The following is a 25239-nucleotide window of genomic DNA, read 5'->3' as shown; positions in this document are numbered from 1 at the left end:
CTTTAACATGTACACAATGCCATCATTTTTATCTTTATGGTTTTAGAGAGACAGCTTTTCTTGCCTAATTTTCTGGTATATATTCTGTCCATTTTAGACCTATTAAACAATCTTTGAAATCTGCTAATTGGCTTGCCCGTCACAACACACAGTTTGTTTAAGGTTACTGTTAATGTGGCATCATAGAATGATAATAGTCGTAACAATAATCATAAGTCATTCCATATCCTTATTTAGCATTTCCCTTGCCATTTTTTCCTTTCTGCTCAGTTGTTTTCTTCCTCTTCTTCCATTTAACCATTACCCTTTCCTTTCTTGTGTTGTTGTTTCTCTGATTCCCTCTCTCCTAACACCCCTCCATACCCCTCCCCCTCCATCCCATCCGTCCACCCCCATCACAACCGGCAGCACAGTCGGTGCTCCCTCTACTGGCAACTTCAGTGCACTGTGGGCAGGTTCAGCTGTTGCCAGGGGTGACTGCATCCTGGAGGTTTGGGTTGTCTGGCAGAAGCGGATGGTTGCCGTCTCGCACGGATGAATATTGAAGCTCTGCTTTTGGCCCTGACTGAGATGTACGGGAGAAAGGGAAGCAGTGAAATTGGACAAAAATAAACAGAGAGCAAAAGGAGAGAAAATGAATGACAGAGAGAGACGGAAAAGCAGAAAAAGTCAGAATTTAGATTCATAATATCAAAACAGCCCCTTTGGTCTTTTGTGTCATCCATCTACTCACCCATGCATAAATTCAACAATGAAACAGGGAAATAGGGAGGAGCAGGAAGAAAAATTTAAAAATAAAACATTAAAAATAGATTTAGAATGAGAAATGTAGCTAAAGTAGGCGATTTATTTCAGAAGCATTATTTTTTTTATATATTTGTTAAAATTCTCTTTACATCCCAATAAATCAATAAAATAAATGCCCTGACGCAAAACTGAAAAAAATCTGCTATCTGTGGCTGTCGCAGGACTGTAACAAGCCTGCCTACCTGCGCACACTCTGCCCGTGCCTTCACTGCACTGTTAACTGTGGGAGTGGTACACTCGGGTAGTGGTTTTGGAGGGAGGCCTGAAGGGAAGGGGTGGGATTTTTTTGTTGGATACTTTCAAAAGTTATCTTTTATCCAAAGCGACTTACAATTGCTATGTATGTCAGAGGTTGCACGTCTCTGGAGCAGCTAGGGGTTAGGCGTCTTGTTCAGGGACACATTGGTGGATGTGTTGCAGTGGGGAAATGAACCTGGGTCTCTCACACCAAAGACATGCGTCTTATCTGCTGTGCCATCACCGCCTGCGGTGCAAACTATGAAATGAAAGTATTGGACGTCAAGTGTAGCTGTAAAACTTGTAATAAAGATTAAACATTCAAAAAGTTAGATGAAAAGAAAATTTAGAATCGGAACAAAATCAATATGGGATACTTATATATACAAAATGTGCAGAAAATGTGTACCACATGTTGTTTAACAGAAATTACATTCAGTTTACATAGAACAAGATTACAAGAAAATTCACCTGTAGATCACATGCATTTGGATATGTATACTTTGCACTCTCATTTACACAGAGACTTTGTCTACACTGTCTAATCTATATGTGTGTTCTGTTGGATCATTACTGGTCCTGAAGCTGTTTGCTTATTTTGCTGAGGTCCAGGGTTTTCAGATCTGCAGCATGGCCTTTAGCCGTGGCAGTTAAAAAGCCATTGAGGGAATGAGGGGCTTGGCTGTCGGTACCGTGCCTGTTAATAAATGACCTCTTACTGGAATTAACAACTAACCTGGAGAGAGATGGAGGAGGGAGGAGTGGGGTGGGGGTGAAGACGAGGGAGGATGGAACAGAAAGACGGATGTGAGGAAGAGATGCCAAAATTGAAAATTGAGAAGACAGCTCTTCTAAGTGGACAGATTTTTGAAGCCTTTTGGCACAAAATGTATTCTGCAAACACATGCAGATGCCTAGAAGTGCAGTTTGCCAGGCATCTGAGGCACACTCTGTGTGATTGCAGTTACTTTTGTAACTGTAAATGCATTTTATGGTTCAGAAATTGTTAGAAACAGATATGGTAGGTGATGATGATACATGACGTGATTGATTACTCATTCTGCTGGTTCACACATTTTCATGGGCCAGTTTTGTACGGAAATATTTTTTGACTGAAGCGCAGATTGCACAACTATATTAAAAAGAGAGGTTGTGATGGTGGGGGGAAAAAAACTACAACCATTGTATTGCACCTACTGAGGTCGATTTTGCTTGCAGAATACACTTGGAGATATAATCCTGGACACTGACTGCGTACTAAGCAACTGCCTTACAAAGTCAAGCACTAAATATATGCAGATTGCAAGCACAAATTTAATAAAAGCCACAGCACACATTTGCCTAGCATTTTCATGCTCAAATCTCCGACCTGCAGTCATTTTGATTAGTAAAACATGTCAAAATGTGTTGCGAGTTACAAATTTGATGAAACAGGTGCCTGCCTTTTGTTTTCTCTCTTTGTCCTGGCTTATATCGGAGGGTTTGCACATGTAAATACAGTATACTTACTATTTTAATTGAGTAAAGCCACCTTTCTCAGGTTAAATACATTTTAGCTGTAATAGAGATATGTGGCCTGTCATTAGTAACCAAACACACCTTTAACTATGTGTGAGTATAGACATTAGGAAATCTTTCTGAGCACAGAAAGTAACCAATCAAAATTCCTTTGGAATCTGATCAGTAAAGACAAATAAGGTGTCTGCAGTTAATTAATGTCACCTTTATATAAATGTCTTGATACTGAAGTTCAAAGAGTGCCGACACACAGAATTTCTAAGTGCAGCTTTACGGAAAGAAGCAAAAATTAATATTGTGGGAAATACGCATTTTTTATTATAAGTTGTTGTTTTGTGTGACTTAAGGTCAAAATCTGCCTATTTATCGTGCTCCTCCCCTCCGTTTCTCTCTCTCTGATTCTTCAGAGCATCCCTTCTCTACGCCCCCACATTTCCCCCCTCCCCAGGGTGTTGGACAGACCCTGCCATCCGCCCCCGCACAAGACTGTTGACTGACTATACACCAGAGCTTCACACTCACACACACACACACACACACACACTATACATGCATTCAGTTCTTTCACAACCGTAGGTGTGTCTCTGAAGGGGGACGAGGCAGTAGTGGCAAGAGTCATATACAATAATTCCTGTTGTTTAACTTAGATTTTAAATGACGTGGTAACCTACAATATGTGGCTTCATGCGCCATGATCTGTTTGGTAGAGCTGACTACAGAGTGTAGACCATTGGAGCTACAGAAAAATTTTTCAGTTCTGGCACATATTTGTTCATGTGATTTGGGAATTTGACAAGGCAATCTCCACTCAAGGTCTACAATGTCACTTGTTCTGGATTTTTGACCGCATCACATAATCATAGTAATCGTTATAATCAGCAGATTGAATTTGCTCTTTTGTCATGGAACTGTAGGATGATGGAAAGTTTAACGGGTGGAAATGTCATCAGCTAAATAGTCGCCATAGTTTATCGACTGGTGAGACATGGATCTGTCGGGCACACTCGATTCTGTGTGAATTATATATTTTTTGTTTTCTCATTCTTTTTTTCTCCCATACACAGTCCTTATCACTTCTAACTCCTCTCAGTAGATGTTTATTCCGGTGTGAATCTCGAAGAGAATACCTTTCAAGCTCACCTGGATTAAGCAAGGGATTTTGGTGTGGACACATTTGTCTTTGCTCATGAGACTCAATGTGCCACTGTGAAATGTCACAGTAGTTTAGGTGGTCTGTGCTGAAGCAGTTAGTTAGGCAATAATGTTACAGCTATAAATCGAACAACACAGGGTGTGACAAGCATTTATAAACAAATTTGATGATTTTGAAAGACAAGGCCTGTTAAACTGACATTGCTCGCTGTTTTCTCCCTCTCTCTTGCTTTTCTCTCTGCAGTATTTTGTCATCTGTGGGGTCTCAGCTTGACCTAAGGACACTACGAGCTGTCAGAGTGCTTCGACCTCTGAAACTGGTGTCTGGGATTCCCAGTAAGTGCTTCTGTGTGTTTTTTTTGTGTGAACACTGCTCTGTGTGCTTTAACTACAGTAACTGCAGTCTTAGTCATACATTATAAATAGTGTCACTACTGCATATCACCTTTTGCTTTTTACATCTCAAACTGCCAGTGCATTTTCCCCTCAACCATGTGACAACAGGTATGTACTAGAACCAGGAGTAAGAGTAGCAAATGTAGACAGTTGTTGTAGACTTGTTTTTTGTTTTCAGATGTAAACCGGTCAATTAGGAGTTACAGTTAATTTTGACTGAATGCAGTCTCTTTAATTTTCAGATGCATTACATTAAGCGGATGCTTTTAAGCAAAGCGACTTACAATTGCTAAGTATGTCAGAGGTTGCACACCTCTGGAGAAACTAGGGGTTTAGTGTCTTGCTCAAGGACACATTGGTGGATGTCTCACACTGGTGAATTAAACCCGGGTCTCTCACACCAGAGGCATGTGTCTTAACCACTGCTCCACAACCACCACCACCCTTTACTGCAAGCGCCATCTCTATTTTTGTCCTCCAGGTCTGCAGGTGGTGCTCAAGTCCATTATGAAGGCTATGATCCCCCTGCTGCAAATTGGCCTACTGTTGTTTGTGGCCATCCTCATGTTTGCCATCATCGGCCTGGAGTTCTACATGGGAAAGTTCCACACTGCCTGCTACGACGAAGTCACAAGTAAGAAAAATGACAAAATGTACTATTGTTGCCAGCAGCCATAGTAAAATAAAGGGAATTTTTGAATGTTAGGTTGGCTCTGTCCCATTTAGTCATGCCAGAGGCCATTTTCATGGAAGATATTTTGACATACACAGCAGGAAAAAGCATAACATTAGCTGTAAATAATGATGGCTGAATTCCATTTATCTGCTTCAGTTTTAGGGTCTTTGTATTGTGGATGCTGGCTGTCACGTTGGCATAACATTCTAGGATGCAGACCCATCATTAATGTTATTAGTAACATGTTTTCCTACTGCTATGTGTTAAAATGCCTGCTATGTAAGAGGCACACCGACGTGAAACCCAGCCATTATAAATGTTATTAATTACACCTGTTTTAATGAGTCAAAATGTCCACTATGAGGTCTGTTAACTTGTCTACACTACCAGCCTCTTGGATAGGTAACACATTATTGTTGAAAGTTTGCTTTCTGATCCAAAGTGAACTTGTGTTACTTAATAGTAAAGGTGGATATTTCTCTCTTTCTGTCTCTCTCTTTCATTAGGAGAGGTAGTAGAAGAATCGCCATGCGGCACAGAGGAGCCTTCCCGGTTGTGTGCTAACGGCACAGTGTGTAGTGGTGGTTGGATTGGACCCAACTACGGCATCACCCAGTTCGACAACATCCTGTTCGCCGTGCTCACCGTCTTCCAGTGCATCACCATGGAGGGATGGACAGACATGCTCTATTATGTAAGTCAGCCTGTCCAGTGAGCCTGTCTAGTTTAGTTTACAGTACAACATCAAGGAGTCTCAGGCCCTACCCATTATGTCCCTGAGCTACAATGTCCTATAATAAACAATAAAGTCACATGTAGTATTAACAGTAGAATTCTGATAGATAATCAAAGCTTTACATTATGTTAATTTTGTTTGGGCTGTACATTTCAATTGCCTTGCCTTGACTCACAAATCACCATGAAAAACACTAGATTATTAATTATAACTAGGCTTATAATTCTTGTAAAGCACAGTCCTTACTGCTAGCGACAAATTAATGAGCAAGCTTCCCCTCAGCAGAATGAGTATGAGTATGATCAGAAATGTTACCTATGCTGAACAAACTTGTACCCACATATAGTATTGAACATGTATTTATTTTTATATCTTAAAAAGAAGAACAGACAGATGTTTTAGGAAGAAGCACTAGGCTTACCAGGTAGCCAAACGGAAAAGGGATTTAGGCTGTTCTCAGACTGACAAGCACAGTGTATTAAGAACTGCAAGGGTTTGTGTTGGTGAGGTATGGTTTGTTGGTACATGCACTGATGACATAAAATACAAGCAAAGTCTTGTTTGAAAAAATATCCACGAGTCTAAAGGCTTATCAGAAACAGATGCGTTAAATTTAGAAAGTTTTCACAGGGACATTTAATAAATTTCTTGTCTTGTCTTAATAATTGCAAGGTAAACAGTACAAGCAATACAAAATAAATAGTGGTTAACTTTCTTCACTCTTCATGTTTCAACAAGTATGTTCAGTTACATGTATTTAATTGACCAACATAGTTGAAAGCTCTTTCTGTCCACTGTGATGTGTATTAGGTCTGTACAGTATGTTTTTTTAGCACACTGAAGGACTTGCGGGGGTGGGTGGGTGCAGGGGCTGGTGATTGGCTTGAATTTCATTCAGCTAAATGAGGCATAAAGTAGTTTGAGATTTGATTCAAAACACAATTTATTTGTCCAAAAGCCATTTTCATCCCTCTCTCTCTTTATCAGTCTGTATAACTTCCTTTATCTGTCTTCTCGTCTGTCCTTTTCTTGCCTTTGGAGTCGCTCTCCTTCTCTCTCTCTCCGCCTACTTTTCTTCCACTCTCTATTCTGGTCCGTCTCGCTCTATATTTAACATCTTTTCTGATGGATGGAGGCTGACTTCCACTCTCACACAGGCAGTCAGGAGGAAACCAATGAAAGTTTAATAGAGAACAGGCTGCTTGCACTGTACCATGCAGTATAAAATCTAACAAATGCACACAGCACTCCAGCAGCAGATAATAATCAGCTGATAGTTCCATTTGAGCATTACACAGGTCGCAGAAAGGCGATATTCTCCAGTATGCTGATTTCTCTGATTGTCAGCTGGATTTACACCTCACTGCAATCAATGTTTGTGAAAGCAGGAGATGCTGTGTCGTAAAGTCTCTGAATCCAGGTCAGACTTTAAGTTAGATCACTCCAGAGCCAGCATAATATACAGTACATACTTCAGCTCTCCTTGGTTCTTGTGCAGTACAGAAAAAGTTCCTAAACGATAGCTGAGATAAAAATTCAAACCAAATCACATATACTATAGTCAGGCATTTCAGAAATCAAAGTTAACAAAACAGAGGAAACACTATCTGCAACAGCTTAAAATTGACAGAATTTCCTAAGAGTTTTTGACCACTAGCAGCTCTATGGAGCAATGTTTGTAGGTGTGGGTCCCTGCTTCCCCTAGGACTCACATGCAGTTGGCCAAGAACGCGTACTGTTGATAGTTTCACGCTATTCCGCTCTGTGGGGGTAGTAACGTGCCAACAAACATTTTAATGCGCCAACAAATGTGGTGAAGAAGAAGACTGCTAGCAAACACACGTGGATGTAAATAAGGCACAATTTGAATTGGCTTTGCAAATGTTTTGTGAGAAAGAAAATGATTTCAAGATGTTTGTTAGAACTCTGATACACTCCATGTGTTTTGGGAAGAAACACATAACTTTTGTTTCTTTATAAGAATGCGCACCTTTAACTTTTTTTTTGTTAAATTATTTGAGTAGTAAAGGGCATAGTACCAGGTGGTACAGGGATTATTTAAAACAATAAAATAATCGACCCTCACCAAGGCTGTATTGAACTGATAGAGGTAGTAGATAAAATTTAGGACATTCGCAATCGAGAATCCGTGCACAAAAGGAGCAATAAAAGTGAAAATTATTCTGAACTTTCAGGTCTTCATCAGTCTGAAGAAAAAAAACAAAAGACATACTGTATTGGAAATTTTTATATATTAGATGATCAGTAATAACACATTTGTCTGTGTCTCTGTGTTTGTGCCTGTTTTTTCTTTTGCAGAGTAATGATGTGGAGGGCAGTGCCTGGAACTGGATGTACTACATCCCCCTCATCATCATCGGCTCCTTCTTCATGCTCAACCTGGTGCTGGGTGTACTCTCAGGGTATGTCTTCTGTCTGTCTGTGGACAATTACAATTTTTTTGCCTCTATGTTTTGTATATTTATGCTGTATTTTGAGTCTCATTTGATTGTAATGAGCAAACTAATATAGAAAAAATGACAAATGTGCCCACAGTGAATTTGCCAAAGAGAGAGAGCGAGTGGAGAACAGGAGTGAGTTCCTCAAGCTGAGGCGACAGCAGCAGATTGAGAGAGAGCTCAATGGATACCTGGAGTGGATCTGCAAAGCAGGTCAGTGCACACTGACAAATACACTGAGTCACTTGTACACTGGTACACACTGCTTATTCCCATGTATAGACATACTTTATGTGAGAAACCAACAAGATCCTAATGCCGTGTGCTAACATCTTTCTTTATTATTTGCTTGGACAGAAGAGGTGATTTTGGCTGAGGACGATGGCACAGGGAACTTTGATGGTAACTGACCTTCTGTCTTCTTAATTGTGTGTGTGTGTACTGTATACTTTAAGTGAGACAGAGAAAAAGAGAAACGCTGACATTTGTGCAGTCAGCAAAAGACAGAGTATCAAGACAGAGCTACAAAGACAATAGAGATAGCGAGAACGGTGCATTCACAGTGGCAGATTGTATCATGACAGAAGATTTGTAAAAACATACTTTGGTTCTAGAGGATAAATAAGGATACTAAACACTGTATGATGGAAAATCTGAAAACACTGTTCAAGCAGACTGGTTTGGTGCATGTTTTTAGCACAGTATTTAGCTAACAATGCTTAGCAACTTCAGAATTGCTCACGTAATTGTGCAAATGTGGTGTAAAATACACCTGCAAAGGCAAGAAGAAATAAAAGGGTAAGAGACTAACATTTGAGAAATAGACAGATGAAGAAACTATCCTCTTTTCTCATGCTAGGTTCGAGGCAAAGGCCAACCATCAAAACCAAAAACAACAAGACAGAGCTGCTGAACCCTGAGGAAGGAGAGGACAACATGGGAGATGCAGTAGGTAAGAAAATCAGAGGAATGGATAGGTGTATGAAAGGGATGAAGACGCACAAGGATTACAACCTTATTCAAAGCATACTCAGACCAGTAATTTCACGGTGGTGGTGGTGGGGGGCGGGGTGTAAAACTATTATGTCACGTTAATGACAAGCCTTATATCATTTAAAGTGTTGGTGGTGGTGTTGGGTGCAAAAAAATTATTCTATCAACTCTAGACTGTCGTGTCTCCCTCCCTCCCTCCCCCCAGGTTTTGCCCGCTCCAGTATAAAGAGCGGTAAAGAGGGCTCCAATTACAGTAAGAGGGAGCGACGACTGCGATTCTTCATCCGCAAGATAGTAAAGACACAGGCTTTCTATTGGACGGTGCTCTGCCTGGTGGGCCTCAACACCATGTGTGTGGCTGCGGTACATTACGACCAGCCTGAGCTGCTCTCTGATTTCCTCTGTGAGTAAAAACACACATGCAACACTGAATATATACAGGTACACATCCACACATACTGTGCAATGCGTGAACAAACTTGTGTGCAGACGACATACAATACTACAGGAACTTTTCCAGTTTAGGTTTCTAAGTTTAAGTTCCTTACTCCCAAAATGTTGCTTACTGGGTAAGCACAACACTAGATAGATAGATAGACAGATAGATAGATAGATACTGGAACATTTATTTTTAAATAGAAAAATATTGAGCAAATTTTTCAAACACACACATCAGTCTCTATGAATCATTTTTTCCATCTCTCATTTACTTCTGTTGAAGACAAATTCAAGAACGCATTTCCTGTTTTTCTGGAGCTCTAACAGACGCACGGGTCAAAGTTTGCCTTTGCTCAACTGTCACTCACTCAGTCAAGATAACTTGAAGGCAAATATGGCTGTACCTTTACGTTACTAAATTCAGCGCTATAGCCGCAATATTATACAGTTGACTCTAAAAACGCTTTTCTGTTTAATCATCACTGCTGCCGACATGCACCTCATCCCCACCTGAATCATCATTTTACTCTTCAAAATTTCCTCCTACACAAGCAAACAACAGATTTATGTTTTAACCTCTCAAATAAAACATTTTGATCTTTCTCTGCTAAAAAATATCCATCTTTCTTTCGGTTTCAGTCATAATTGCTCAGTTATCCTAGATAGGCAAAATAAACAGTTTTTTTGTTGGTAGTGGCAGCTTGACAATAGGATTACTGAAAAGAAATACACTAAAGGTCTCAAGTATGAGACATAAATACTGAACCTTATTTGCTGTTGTATTTGATTGTACTGTACATAAAATTCAGCATGAGCTTTATAGCAGAAAATTGTTTAAATGAGACCTATTAAAAATTTGTCGACATGAAATTTTATCGTCGACGCATCGTTACATAGATGTCGTTTAAGGGAGAGATAGCAATCTTCATATTAGGAACATTTCTGGTTGTTTATTTCAAACTGCAATGCACTGCAGGAAGTGCTGGGGGCAGCGTCGCTTCCACTGTCTGCCATGACTGCTTGACTGTAAAACTACTCACGAAGAAGAAGCATTCGTGCAAGAAGTGGAATGTAAAGGAGAAAGATGCAAACAGCAGAACGGCTTTTGTTTTTACCAATTTAATCACTAAATAGACTTTTGAGCGGTTTTGAGGCAAGAAATCAACTGTGTAGAATTTGAATATTGACAGTTTTACCAAAGTTGATCGAAAATGTGCTCAAACGTTTTCGGGGCTGAGAAGCTCCCCAAGCGCCCGCGAGGTTAGCGGTGCCAGCCGGCCGGCCGGTCGGCCCCACAGGACCCAGTTACTCAGACCACTGCAGCAGCAACAACAGAGCAGCAGACACAGAGGAAAAGCAGTCTGTCCTATACGTTCAGTTATAACAATATCAACGCTGACCGGCACATACTGATTTAGGTTTTTTTAAATTTTACTAGGCCTATTTAAAATGTTATTTGATTGCAGATCAGCACCGTGGCGCATTCAGGCAGCACATCCTCTCGCTCGTCTCGCTCCCCCTCATGAACACCGCAGCACAAATCTGTCCAACACAACGCTGCCAATGTCGGAGACCCAGCTTTAAAAAAGTTATTATTAATGAGAAACGGTTTAAAGTACATCAAGGAACATCTGGCTCGTGATGTTGCCTACAGCAACAATCTCCACTGAGTTACTGCTGAAAACCACTTTTGAAAAATAAACTACAGAAGTAGTTTGAAAGGGGACTGTTGCTTTATTGTTCTAAATAGACATTACATTGTTAGTACACAGTTGTGGTTATAGTACTTGCTTTTAATTTGCTTTTATTTTATATAGATCCAAAGTCTTTGTTAAAAACGTAAAAGTTAGTTAGTATAAATCAGTGAATTATAGGAGTAGCCTACGCTGTCTTGACTTCTTCCCTGGTCTCCCTCTGGCGTTGATGCTGGTGTTCACTCTGAATAGTAAACCTTGTTCACTTAATGGTAACGTTAGCTAGTTAGGCAGTGTTGGAGGTCAGTAATTCACTTGAAACATATTTAAGTAGTTTAATGGTTTAATTAGGGTTAGGGTGTAACAAAAATAATCGCGACTAGCTGACTAATCGAATAAATAAACAGATTAGTTGCAGCCCTACTGGTAACATGCTTCCGGTCTTGCCCAATCAGAAGACAGTAGGCTTTGAGAGGGGGGGGGCTAAAAGAGATCTAAGAAAGCATCTACAGCTTGTTTGAGACAAAGGCTGAAATGAAGCCCTACATCAGGGGTCGGTAAATAAGTCTGGCATCGGGCCAGATTTTTTTCAAGTCATTAGATGGCTGGCCAGAACATAGTCAATTTATCAGGGCCGGCCCTGACAGTGTTGGAGCCCTAGGCAAGATTTGAAATTCAGCAGGATTTCTGCTCATGTCCAAAACTTTCTGCACATTCAGAATCTCTCACACATATCTCTGTTCTCTGACATGTTCGCAATATTAAGAGACTAACATCATCACCTAATGATCATTCACAATATTTTTTAGTCTACTTGCCTGTTCTCTGTTATTTCTCTGCTGGTAGTTAGCTATCCCCTTTAGACCATTTGACCGACCCAGTTTGGGACTGCATGCTGCATGTGAAACCAAAACCAACACAAAACACTACTGATCAGGCAGAAATCTGTCCATAAATCCTCACACACACATTGACTTCAGCAGCTCTAATAAAGTGCAGCTTACAGTCCCAAACAGAGCAAGGTTGTGTCTAAGTTTTCTCATGTTTATATTAGTTATGTAACCACTCGTCACAACTGTCTGGACTCGCGACGTGCACTTAATTACTATCACGGTGTTACATCAACTGGGCTGAGTTGATTCGCTCTGAACTTTGATTATTTCATTATTTTTCTCCTTTTTCAACACATTGATTATGACGAGATCATTTTACATGTTCACAATTAAGCATGTGCAGGAGTGTGTGCATCCTGGCACCCTGGTCCACATCAATCTCTGGACGCTTTTCATTTCCCCAGTATCTCCAAGCTGAGGAAGTTCCTGCGTTTCTCATTCACGGGAATCCAAACTTTTTTTCTGATGGATTTTTCAGAGGTTTGTCAAGCAAGCCAGAGACTCTTTTGAATTTCTTTCAGAACTTTTCAAAGTAAAAGCTCTCAATTAAACACAACATAAACTACTGTTGCAAAGATGTTCTTGTGTTACAATCCCTTAAGAGGAAGTGATTATGTGAGTAACTTTTGCTGTCATGACTGAGATCTGTTTCAGCACCAGCCGCTATTAAAGTAATCTGGCCACGGGCTAAATATTATTGCTGTCGGGCCAGCTTTGGCCCTCGGGCCGCCTATTGCTGACCACTACTTGAAGGGCCAGTATAAGATAGAAAATAATTTTTTTGAACTTTGAAGCTTGCCATACAGGAGTCACAGAACTACAATATAGGACTGGAAACGCATTATAACAGGTCTCGTTTAATATTTCAAAGATTTGTAGTAGCTACTTGTATCAATGATATATAGTATATTTACATTCTGCTTGTTAAGTTAAAGTAGATCTACATTATTTCATGACCACACACACACACACACTCAGCCACACACACAAGGACACACAGGACCCTCAGTGGAGTCAGCTCGTTGTCTCTGGCCGATGTCCAGTGTCATTAGCATATGAAGCTGTAGCTGCTGATGGAGTCCATTCATCACCAGACTGTCATACACTGCTGGGATCGCACAATTATCGACATCCACTCATCTAACTCTTTCTCTCTCACTCTCTTTCGCTTCTTTCTCTTTTGCTTCCCCTCACTTTCTCTGTCTTTTTTTCTGACTTTTCCACCTCTTGTTTTCCTCCCTTCTTTTTTTGATCCACTCTTTATCTCTCTATGTCCTCACCATCCTCATTCTTCCCCCTCCCATCCCTCCTTTCCCTCTTTCTTTCTTTTTCCTCCCTCCAGTCTATGCAGAGTTTATCTTCCTCGGTTTGTTCATGTCTGAGATGCTGATCAAGATGTATGGCCTGGGCATCCAGCCCTACTTCCACTCCTCATTCAACTGCTTCGACTGTGTGGTGAGTGCACATGCGCGTTCGCGCGCGCGTTAACACACACACACACACACACACTTACACACACTTTAACTGAGTGAAAAAACTAATTTCACTATTAACTGTCAGGCTTTGATGACAAATCCAGCACTCCATTTAATCAAAAGATCTTAGAAATACATTTCTCTCATGAAGCCCTGCAACAAATGAACAATGAGCAGATTCAGTATCATGTTTGTCACCAGTACATGTGCAATATTGTGCGTTAATTCATGCTGACAATGTTGCAGAGACTTATGGACAGGTTACTTCATATTATATGCTGTACATTGCAAGGTGACATCATGTAATACTGTGTTCATTCAGATGGCAGTGGATGATTAGAGACTCTAATTGTATTTGTATAGCGGTCTCAGATAGAAAGCGTTTTTTATTGTTTGTTTTTGGATTGACTTATTCCATATTCGTCAAAAATTAAGCTCCATGATGATTTCAAAGCTTATATTAACTCAGAGATGATGGACATTCTTAGGCATGAGTTGTTCCTGTCAAAGTTTTGGAGAACTGGCTGTTTAAAGTGCCTGTGAATAGAGTTGGATTCAGATAGCTGAGTCTTTTTACAAGTTGGTAATATATGGAGTTTGTTCACTTGTAGTCTAATAAACCATTTATAAAATATTTCATATTTCTCTCATTTTTTGTTTCTGAAGAGACCTGTGCAGAATATTTGATAATTGAGCTAATATGTAGCCTATATTCAGTTTTAGCTCTTTGATGTCTCAGAGTTTTAGTTATTCATTAAGTTTGTAGTTAAAATTTTTTCAAAACTAAACTAAACTTGTAAGTCCCAATGACTGATGTGGATATATTGGGTGAGAGACAAATCGTTAAAACTGCTAGCTGCGTGTGAATGTGCATAAAAAGTAATAGGCAAAAATAATGTCAGATTTTAATTTGTCATTTAAAATAGCGATGTATTCTTGCAATGTCAAGAACCCATGGTTTCACAAGCACCGCAGAAACGAGTCTGCCCTTTGCCGTTTTTTTATAATGAATAAGTAAAGAACTGCATTTATCTGTGTTCCATTTTAAAATGCGTTGCATTTGTGTGGATGTGCAGGTAATTGTGGGCAGTATCTTTGAGGTGGTATGGGCCACCATCAAACCAGGCACATCCTTTGGAATCAGTGTGTTACGAGCTCTGCGACTACTCCGCATCTTCAAAGTCACCAAGTATGTCTCTCTCTCTCTCTCTCTCTATCTCACTAAATTTTGGCATTTAATTTGAAAGTCTTTTCACTGTTGTAACATCTAAATAGTTCTTGGATTTTTGGCACTTTGACACTTCTTTCCGGTCCCTTCAGGGGAAATGTTAATTGGATATGGCTCAAGAACATTGTCCTGGTTTTTTTATGTGAAACTTTCCTTCTCGTTACAGCGCTGCTTATTTGGACAAATCTCACTTGAAATTGAGTCTTTTACCCTCAGTGGAGTTACTTGGTGAACTCAGATGAAACTATATTTTGGGGTGAATGGAACCAGGGTTTAAAAAGTCAATTAGTCAGCATTATTGTTACTGTCTTTTAATTAGAGCTCTGACGCTTTGCCTTGACCCCAGTTGGACTTGACCAGGTTCTGCTCTATGTTAAATTGATGTGGGCTTGAGAAAGAAGTTTTGGGGCTGATCAGAACTCTACAGTACAAGAAATAACAATGAACTGTGTTGAAAATCTGAAATAATGAAAAAAGTGAGTACTAAAAGGAAAAAAACAGAAAGATTAGTTAGTATTTCAATGCATTGGACCTTATTTAAAAAAAATCTAAATGATTTGCATATTGTTGCTGTTTGTTATTGCCAGACAAGTGTGAAAATTAAAATACTGCCTAATGATTATTGCAAGAAGAAATGTGACAATATATCCACAAATAAATAGTTGAGGGTTTAAATCTTCTTCTTCTTAAATTTTTTTTCCCCCTTAATGCTATTTTTCTTTTACCTTCCCGTCCTCTACCACTGCCCTCTTCTCTTTATTTTTTTACTTTTCTCCCTGTTTCTCTTCTTTGTGTGTCCTTAATCTCTGTCTTCCTTCTTACCTACTTTTGTCCTTGCTTCATTTATCTTCCTCCCCCTCTTCCTCAGGTACTGGGCTCCTCTTCGAAACCTGGTGGTTTCTCTGCTAAACTCCATGAAGTCCATCGTCAGTTTGCTCTTCCTCCTCTTCCTTTTCATTGTGGTCTTTGCCTTGTTGGGGATGCAGCTGTTTGGAGGACAGTCAGTATCAACACAAACAAGCTTGCTTCTCTGTATTAACTTTATATTTCTGTCTTACTTTGTGTATGACTGTCATGGTTTTTCACTACTTTATTTTCTTTTTCTCAGATTCAACTTTGAAGCCGGAACGCCACCTACTAACTTTGACACTTTTGCAGCAGCAATCATGACGGTGTTTCAGGTAAGAAAGAGAGATGTTTTTATGGTTCTGTATAAAAAGAAATTAATTATTGATATGATGTGGCCCATATTGAGCTTTTTTGTAGGCATCATTAATTAGCTAATCATGTTCACTCACAATGGTAAAGGTTCTTCTTGAGCACAGATTCATTCTTTCATAAAAATCTGTAAAACCGGCTATGACATTCTTTCACATATATAGATTAATTCAACAGCAGGACAGAGTTCAGTTTAATAAACTCTGAGCTATCCCTTTGCTGAAATTGTACTTTTTAAAAATGTATAACGTGAATTCAACTTGAATTTATTCAGCTATATGGTTGAAAATTTTGTCCTTTTGCAAATTACCCGTAGGTACCATTGAGTTACTGTATTTTCCAAACATGACTCACACTTAAACGCACTCATGTGCATTTTCAGGATGGCTGAAACCCTTTTCGAGAGTGAAATTTTGTGACGCCCATTGTTGCCATGTCATCAGTTTGTCAGATGACTTGTTCAATCCTGACTGCAGTCTCCATGTTTCTGTGTTCTCTTTGCTTATTTAGAGAGACAGCTTTGTGAAGAGCCATTTGTTATTTTATTGTCTCTGAGTGACTCAGAGCCCAGCTCAGTGTGTGTGTGTGTGTGTGTGTGTGTGTGTGTGTGTGTGTGTGTGTGTGCAAACGTTGATGCTCATGCACCAGTGTGTGAAAAGTATCTTTAGGTTTGGGGAATTAAAATCAGAAATAAAAATTGTGCCTCCTTATTACCCCCATCTGTTAAATTCAGTAAATTTCTTCTCAAATGAGTTTAGATAAATTTTTTTCAATATTATTTTCACATGAATGGTTAAGGTAGGAAGTAACACATCTTCACTTGCAGCAGGCAATATGACGAAGGTACATATCTTTCCAATATTATTTCTAAATCTCATATCAATATAATTTAGAAAAATAAAAATAAAAGTTTTAATGGATTTAATTTATGTTCACTTTTATATTAAAGGGGCTCTGTGTAGTTTTTCAATTAAATCACTTATCAATAAATCATTTCTTTTACACCATTTGTCAACAGGCTGTAGCTTCACAGAGAAACAAAGTACACATCTGTTTTCTCTATTGTTGCAACAGCCACTATTCTGCTTCTTATGTGAAGGAATCGGGTCATGTTCTCTGCATGCGCGCTCCCGAGCCTCTTGCCTACTACAGCAACAACACTGCAGTTAACAAAATGGAGTCCAGTAACTGGCTCCCAGCACAACACAGACTCCACATAAGGATAAAAAAATGGCACAGGACAACAACACAGTGGAAGACCCCTTCACTACAGTAATGTTACTTACTTAAAAAACTTTTACAAAGTGTGGCAACGATCTCATTTAAATTTCAGTCTAGCTCATTAACCATTTTTGTTACCATCCAAGTCATTTAGCTATGCTGACATTACTGAGCCTTAAGTGAAATGTACAAAAAATAACGTTACAACATCGTCAGATCGTCAATGTAACGTTATCATGTAACAAGAATGGATTGTTTGACCTCAAGCTGATAAAAATATTACTGTAATGTTACAGTTGCACCTGAGTTTCCATCATGTTGTGTGCAGCTGTCCCCCAGTGAGTCTGTCTATTTGTGTCAGATTTTGCTCACTTATGAGTTCGAGCATGAGTACGAGCATACATCGCACTACTAGTGGCCCCTGAAAACTACATATAGCCCCTTTAAGTTGTCTGAACTTAAGCATAGTTTTTCAACTGTCCTCAGAATATATTTGTTTTTGTCGAGGTGAAAAGATAATCAATGCAATAATGGTATCAATTCTGGATTTAAATGTTAAATTTAATGAGCCCTAAATACATCAAACCAGTAAGATTTACTCCATGACAACCTCCTTAGTAAGACAATCTCTTTCACCATTTCTCTCTCTGTAGATCTTGACAGGAGAGGACTGGAACATGGTGATGTACGATGGCATCGAGTCCCAGGGAGGAGTGAATGACAAAGGAATGATCTTCTCCATCTTCTTCATTGTCCTCACACTCTTTGGCAACTGTATCCTGCCTGCACACTCACATATACATACAGTATACACAAATGTACGATAATATGTACATTTACAAGCAAAAATACACAGACAGATTTCCTGTCCATTTGAGCTCCTTAAATTTAAGAAAAACAAGTCCACTTCCTGTCATTCCTCAGACTTCCCTATGTCTGCTACCCAACTTCTCTTTTTTCCTCTCGACTTTGTTCTTCCTGAGAAACTGAGCTTTCTCTGTGGTTGTCCTTGGATCAGCATTTCTCCTTAACGTCTGCCACCACAGACACTCTGCTTAATGTCTTCTTGGCCATTGCTGTGGACAATCTGGCCAATGCCCAGGAGCTCACCAAGGTACAGGATCAAATCAGAATTTACACATTATCCCCCTTATTTTAAGGAAAATAAGTAGAAAGTAAATATATTGTTACTCGTGAAAGATATCTTCCGGGTCATTTTGACCCGTAATTGTAGACACTGGATTAATCTGTAATTTAAATTTTGATTTGATTTAAAAACTACACAACAGACGTGATACAACTTGGCTTTTGTTCTATGGTTGCTGTTTTTGTACTTTTTATTATATTTATTATTTTATGTGGCAGTGCCATTTAAACTCAAATCAAGTGACCAATATGATTATTTGCTTCTCCAAAAGGACGAGGAGGAACAGGAGGAAGCAGCCAATCAGAAGACAGCAATGCAGAAAGCTAAGGAAGTGGCAGAAGTCAGCCCGCTGTCAGCAGCCAACCTGTCTATTGCTGCGTGAGTACACACACATTCACATACGCGTCTAAAACATAAATACATACAAAATATATACAAATTTATACACTTTGCATACACATACTGTACAAAATTACCCTCATAGACACATGCCCACACTGATATACAAAATAGTTTTGCACACACACAGTTCTGGACAAAAGTGTCTCTCACTCACTCTTTTTGCTTTTTGTAAAATAGTGCACACACAGAAATCACTGTTTCTTTCTCAAATCTGTCTTTCCTAACATTTCTGATTGGCAGGCATTCACATACACGTGATGCACACATTCACACACACAAACACCCACCATCACACTCTCTCCATTCTCATCCTCTAAAACATGATTAAGCGATTGTTCTGAGAGTGAAAGGAACAGATTCGGGGCTTTGTGAAGTGAAGACGAGCGAGAGGCGGACAGTCTGTAAAATCTGGTCCTGGCAACAGAAACGCTGACAATAGGACACATCAAAATGATGCTCACAAAAACCCTGCTGCTCTTTAGAAGTCACCGGACTCTTTACTCTTTCACAGCCTTTGATGGCTAGATTAGGTGGTTTTATGCTACATTTATGAATGTTAATTAGACACTAACTTGTCAGTTATTTACTGTAACAGGGGCGTGGATGATTTCTAGTTATGGAATTAAAAGCTCATAAGCGTCCTTTCAATCACAGAACAGTATGTTTTCACATGTGTTTTGTATAAAAAGAAAAGACTGGGTCGTTAACATGAGCAGCAGTAGGCATCATGGCAATCAGCATTAACCAGTTGATTCAAATGTTTTGTGATTTTCAAAGCCTTTCAGATGAACAGCTCTGGTATAGTAACACAACATGGTGACACTCCTTTGCTTTGTTTTTGGTCACACACTCACAAACTCTACTGTCGAGAGATTGAGACAGGGTGGTTTTGGGACTAATGAAAGATCTGTTAAGATTTCTCATTCTCACATTGTTTTTTGAACTCAACATCTTCTAAAACATTCTGAGACATTGTATGTCTTCTTTGCTTCTTGACAAACTCTGTCCCCAGTCTGCGTTAAAGATGTCAAAAGACGCTTTCCACTTGCTTCCATTCTTTCTGATTTTACTTCCTCCATGGCAGCAAAACATAATGCACGAGCCAATAGAAAACTCCTTGGGTTAAACTGGGTTTACTGGACACTTTTAGGGCTGACTTAATCTAGCAGATGCCTTGAAGATGGACAGATAGGAACCACGGATGTATTATAAGAACTGGATACAAGACTCCAGCATGGCCTCTGTTGGCCTCCAATCATTTGAATGAAAATTGCTCACCCAGTGCATAAGTCAAAAAAGTTTTCTGGCATCCTGGTTTGCTTCCATGTTGTGCAGCTCATTAGTGTTTCTCCCCCTGGCACTTCATATTGGGAATGACCTCCCACATGTAATATAGCTTGTCTAGGCGCTGAGAAAATATTACAAATTTGAAACGTTTTTGGTTGCAGAATTCATTATACAAAGAGAAATAATTGACCTTGTTTGCAGTTGGAGGCATCCTATCAACCATTTTACAGACATCTCTTTCGTAATGGTAGTTTATGGCGAAAATCCTTTTTTGCCACAGGGGATTTTTTTTGATGCAGTTTGCCACTGGGACAAATTGGCAGCAGAGCTGAGTGGCAGAGCTTTATCCAACTCTTTTAATGCATCCATGATAGAAACTGATTAGGCTAGCAGCATAAAGGACACTAACAACCCAAAATGCAACACTCTCTTAAAGTGACAGGTTCAATTCATAACACAAGAGCTGAAACAGCTACATTCAAAGAGAGACGTTATTATGTAAAATGAATAGTCATTAAATATATTGCACTTTTGAAAATTTCTGGGGGAAAAAACTCACAAACACTCCCTTAATTAGAAGACAGTGTAATTTATATTCAATGTGAAAACACTGCTAGTGAGACTGGAGCTCTATGGAAGTCATTGTTCAATTTCTCACACAGTTCAAGGTGTTTTCATTCTGCTTTTCTGTGTCTCAGCCATGTTTTGCTGCGTTGATATTGTCCACAGCTCGTGCTTCCTTCATTCACACATTCAACTTACTGTTACATGCTGCCACATTGAAATTGCAGTGTACTTTTGCTTTATTCGTTTTTGTACTGAAGAAAGTTCTTTCCGTTATAATGGTATACTGTTACTTCTTCATGTTGCTGCTAATTTCTTACAGGGATCTTAGGGGTGCATCCTAGAATCTCTAATTCTTTCTCCCTCTATCTATCTGCCATTTTCCTGTCTTCCTCACCCTCTCTTTGCCATCACCATCTACCCCTTTCCTCCTCCCTCAACCTCTCCCCTTCATCTGTTTTCCTCTTCTCTTTTCTCCACTTTTCAAAACCTCCGTACTCTCCTTCCCTCCATTATATCCCTCTTCACCAACACCTCCCAACAGTAAGGAGCAGCAAAAGAACCACATCAAGGGCAACAAGTCAGTATGGGAGCAGAGAACAAGCGAGATCCGCCGACAGAACCTGATGACGAGCCGTGAGGCGCTCTACAATGAGCTGGAGCAGGAGGACTGGAAGGTGGGAGGGGAGGGAGAGGAGGTGAGGATCCCCCCCGAAAAAAGACACACATATACACATATATATGCAGTCTACTCCTGATATATATGGTGAATATTTGTTGCAATGTGTGTAGTGTGTGTAACCACTTAAAGAGACATTATCACCCATGTTTAGTTGGGGCTGTAGACATGAGACCCACGTCACTTAAAATAATTTCACTAACTTTCTCACCGAACAAACAACTCTTGGATGTCAATTGAAAATATTTTTAAGTTACCAGATGCACATTTGATAATGTAAGTAAATATTCTGAGTTCTTGCCACTTGTATCCGGTGACCTAAGCACATGGTCCAGAAAGTATATGTCCCCAATAAACTATTTTCCAACATTTTAAGAACAAATTAGACACGTGTTTGTCAGTTGTTCCCCAAGAGTTGGATTACTGCAAAGTTGCGAAGATTTTCCTAAAGTTTAGAAGTTGATGGGTTACAAAAATCCTGAAATTAATTTCATCCTTGTTCCACTGTAAATGAAGTAAGATAGTCTTGGTCTGAGATCCAACATCTATTTAAGATTTTAACTTGATCCTGATTAATGGTATTGACAATGACAAGCATTTTTCCTGACCTCCAACTTCTAACATCGGTATGTCGGTGCACTGTGACGTTACCATTGTGTGTGGATACAGGTGCAACAGAGCACACTTCTGACCACACCCAACCACAACCATGAGCGATTCTGAGGCTTCTGGGAAAGTTTCAACTAAGTCGGGTAGTTAAACACTGCTTTTCAGCCTTAAATTACATTCCATTTCAGCCCATCTGTATGTGACGTGTAGTGAGCTACAGTGGAAACACTGGAGTAACACAGTGGCCTGATCAGTTCAGATTGCTGTGTTTTCATGCTTCAGTTCCCTTTTGTTATGTTTTGATTCCAGGGTGTAATGTCCCTTTAAGCCTGTGAAAGAGTGTTATTATTGTGCTATCCGCTGCTATATGGGACGGCTTGAAGCTGCGTGCTTGGGAGCAATGCATTATTAAAGTGGGGCATGCAGAGAAATCCAGAGCTGTACCCAAAGAAGGCACTGCCCCACTCAAATGTGGAGAGGGGCGAAGTGCAACTCACTTCAAAAAGAATTCAAAAAGAAGATGATCAGGAGTCGACTGGATATGGCTCGGCAAACTGTATATTTACAGCTGGAGCTGTTTCCCATTTTGTGGCTCTAGAAAGATTCATGACAATTTTGATATCAAATTGTTCAAGTGGAGCCTAAAATGGTGGACTATTTGCCGAACTGTGTATATCTGTGGCTCGGGAGGGAATAAGGTGGGGGCAGTGCAAGTGTTGCAAATGGGTTTATTCTTGGTAAACTGAGATGTAAATAAGGAATAAACTGCTCGAATGATGGTCACAGTTGGCCTATACTCTGATCTTTGCCCCAGCTTTGAAGTAAACTATTTCTGGAAATATAGAAACCATGTAAATACAACTGTGATATGAGTTTGGTAAGCTGCTGGAAACCATTACATTTCAGCTATACAGACGCAAATATACACGGAATTCAATAAGGAAATAAGAATTATTCCCTTTGTTGTTGTAGATACATGTTTTTTTTTGCCCAAAATTGGCAAAATGCATTTCTTTTTTTGTCATTCAGTAGTATAAACAAATGTAATTGTTGTATACTTTAAGCCGTTAAGACCTATGGCACCCTCTATAAAAGCATTCTAAAACCTAAGGCATTGTTTCAAAACATTGTTTCAAAACCTTAATCTTTCTCTTAAGATTTTCTTAAAAACTTGACAGAATTGTCAGTGTTCACTAAAACCTTTATTTCTCTGCCTCTGAGAGCTTACACTTTTGCATTACAAAAGATTGCATTTGCCCTGGTGTTCATTCATATTTTTCATAAAGCAGGAGAATATGTAATTTTGTGATTTTCTGTGGGATCCTTTACAATGTATCTGAAGTTTTAGCAGCACCCACTCATCCCATCTGCTACACTATTACCCCGACCTAGGTGTCCTACCCACGGAAAGGACGTGGTGATATGAAGACCCACCTGGACCGGCCGCTGGTGGTCAACCCGCAGGACAACCGCAACAACAACACCAACAAGACCCAACCTGGTGAACTGCCTCTGGACCAGGAGTACCGGCGTCAGGACATCAACCACCACCGCCGAGCTGCCCACTATTATCATCACCATCACCACCATCAGAAAGTCGTTGGGCCGGACAGTGGAGACACAGGCCAGCCGGCGGAGACCCGCCTGGAACGTGGCTTCAGCTACACATCTCTGGGCAATGTGGAGGGCCAGCAAGGAGAGGAGAGGCACAGCCACAGGAGCCACCGGGGCCACCGGCACAAGAACAGGGAAGGCAGGGAGGCTCGCAGCTTGTCTCCCCACCAGAGTGAGGGGAGAGAGGGGAACAACGAACATAGAAGGTCCAGGCAGCACCGCAGGGCAGCAAGGGAGGGCGAAGAAGGCAGGAGACACAGATCTAGGGGGACGGAGGGAGAGGGTGACAACGGCGAGGAAGGGGAGGGACGGAAGGCGAGACGGCATCACCACGGCAACCAAGAGAGGAGCAGAGGGCATCGTACCAGAAAGTGAGTGAATAAAGGGTTTATTTTTTCCCTGTGTGCATCTCAAATTACAAAGGCATAAAAGTTAAGTTTGTCTTTGTCTAAGAAATCAGGAAGCGACCTGACACTTTTGTACAGGCGAAGGACTCATGTTGTGATGTGAAGCCTGGCTGCTCATCACAAATTGGTTGCACAAATTTTTTCTAGCTTTAAGTGTTAATGTTAAGTGTGTTTTATTTTCTGGTTTGCTTTCATTTAGAAGTTTCTGTGTTAGAGCTGTGGCATCTTTAGAGGAAGGAAGGGCCTGTGACAGACTAGCAGGATAAGGAATGTCAAAATGTCACACTAAGCACATTTTAGCAAGACTTACCAGCCTCACCAGGGTGAGGTGACAAATGTGCACAGTCACTTCTTTAAATTTAACACTATATGAACTACCTTTACACAACATATTTCAGACAGCTATTCCCTCCAACTGCCCCATGACAGTAAAATAAGGCCATGAAGAGGCTGATATTGTGTTGTCTTATCCAAGCATTACTATTTCTGTTAATACTGTGTTAAATGTTTTGTCAGGTGAAAGATGTCAAGCACATTTTAATTTCCCCAGTTTGTGGCAGGCTCTGTTTGTGTTGGTACAGTGGAGACAGTGCACATCTTGTGACATATAGTGCTACCTCTAGTGTTTTTGATAAGATGCTCCTTTTTTCACCCAATCATTTTGATTCTTATCCTTACCACCCCCCCTTTATTAGGGAACACCACAGCACCTGTCCCAGCCTCTCCACCACACGACCCATACAGCAATACAACGAGGACCTGGACAACTTCCGCAACAACAGCAAGCTGGCCAGTGCCCATGAGCATCCTTATGCCCTCCCACCGGATCACCTCGATCATCCTGACCACGTCAACAACCTGCTGAACTGCCGTGATGCCGGCTCCCACACTTTGCTCCACAGCATGGACAGCCTGATCCTAACTAGCATGGCCAAACCTGAATACACAAAGATAGACATGCCACCTGTCTACCCCTACCCATCCACCAATGCCATCCTGCAAGGTGAGCATTTGGGGGTATTAGTCATGTGTAAACAAGGGAATAAGTAGATATATAGATTCTGAAGGTGCGTCACACAGCCCCTGACATTTGAAAGTAGAGAATTGGCTGTACACAAAAAATCACTTGAATTTCTCTCTGGATCTGCATCATTTTAGACAAACGTGCGGCTATTTGAGATTAAGTCCCTGTTCTAATACCTTGGCCCTACCACTCAGTCCTACCCATGTGTTTCTGTGGTATCTGACAGTACGTTTCTACATACAGTTCAGTGGCTCATTAAATCCAGGTTTGTGGGGTTTGGATCATGTAGAACTACAAATGGCCTTTGAAATAGAGCATTTCCAATTTCTTCCTGAAAAACTAGTGATGATGGGGGAAAAAAAATG

At 40.2% G+C, this 25239-nt stretch overlaps 1 protein-coding gene across 1 annotated transcript in view; it reads left to right on the top strand.

Moving 5' to 3' along the window:
* cacna1ab (calcium channel, voltage-dependent, P/Q type, alpha 1A subunit, b) overlaps nt 1-25239 on the top strand; it is a 133368-nt gene that overhangs the window by 52549 nt on the left and 55580 nt on the right. The window contains exons 4-21 of the mRNA XM_046047684.1: nt 3959-4050; nt 4592-4744; nt 5293-5480; nt 7842-7945; nt 8079-8194; nt 8339-8383; nt 8841-8933; nt 9180-9377; nt 13342-13454; nt 14551-14663; nt 15571-15702; nt 15811-15883; nt 17795-17915; nt 18188-18255; nt 18560-18666; nt 21086-21239; nt 23222-23814; nt 24546-24853. Coding sequence (XP_045903640.1) covers nt 3959-4050; nt 4592-4744; nt 5293-5480; nt 7842-7945; nt 8079-8194; nt 8339-8383; nt 8841-8933; nt 9180-9377; nt 13342-13454; nt 14551-14663; nt 15571-15702; nt 15811-15883; nt 17795-17915; nt 18188-18255; nt 18560-18666; nt 21086-21239; nt 23222-23814; nt 24546-24853 — 2771 coding nt within the window. The remainder of the gene's footprint in view (nt 1-3958; nt 4051-4591; nt 4745-5292; nt 5481-7841; nt 7946-8078; nt 8195-8338; nt 8384-8840; nt 8934-9179; nt 9378-13341; nt 13455-14550; nt 14664-15570; nt 15703-15810; nt 15884-17794; nt 17916-18187; nt 18256-18559; nt 18667-21085; nt 21240-23221; nt 23815-24545; nt 24854-25239) is intronic.

The sequence above is a fragment of the Micropterus dolomieu genome, linkage group LG04 (assembly GCF_021292245.1).
Source record: "Micropterus dolomieu isolate WLL.071019.BEF.003 ecotype Adirondacks linkage group LG04, ASM2129224v1, whole genome shotgun sequence".
NCBI lineage: Eukaryota > Metazoa > Chordata > Actinopteri > Centrarchiformes > Centrarchidae > Micropterus > Micropterus dolomieu.
The sequence above is the reverse complement of the archived record's forward strand: the minus strand, read 5'-3'. Positions and strand labels throughout refer to the sequence as shown.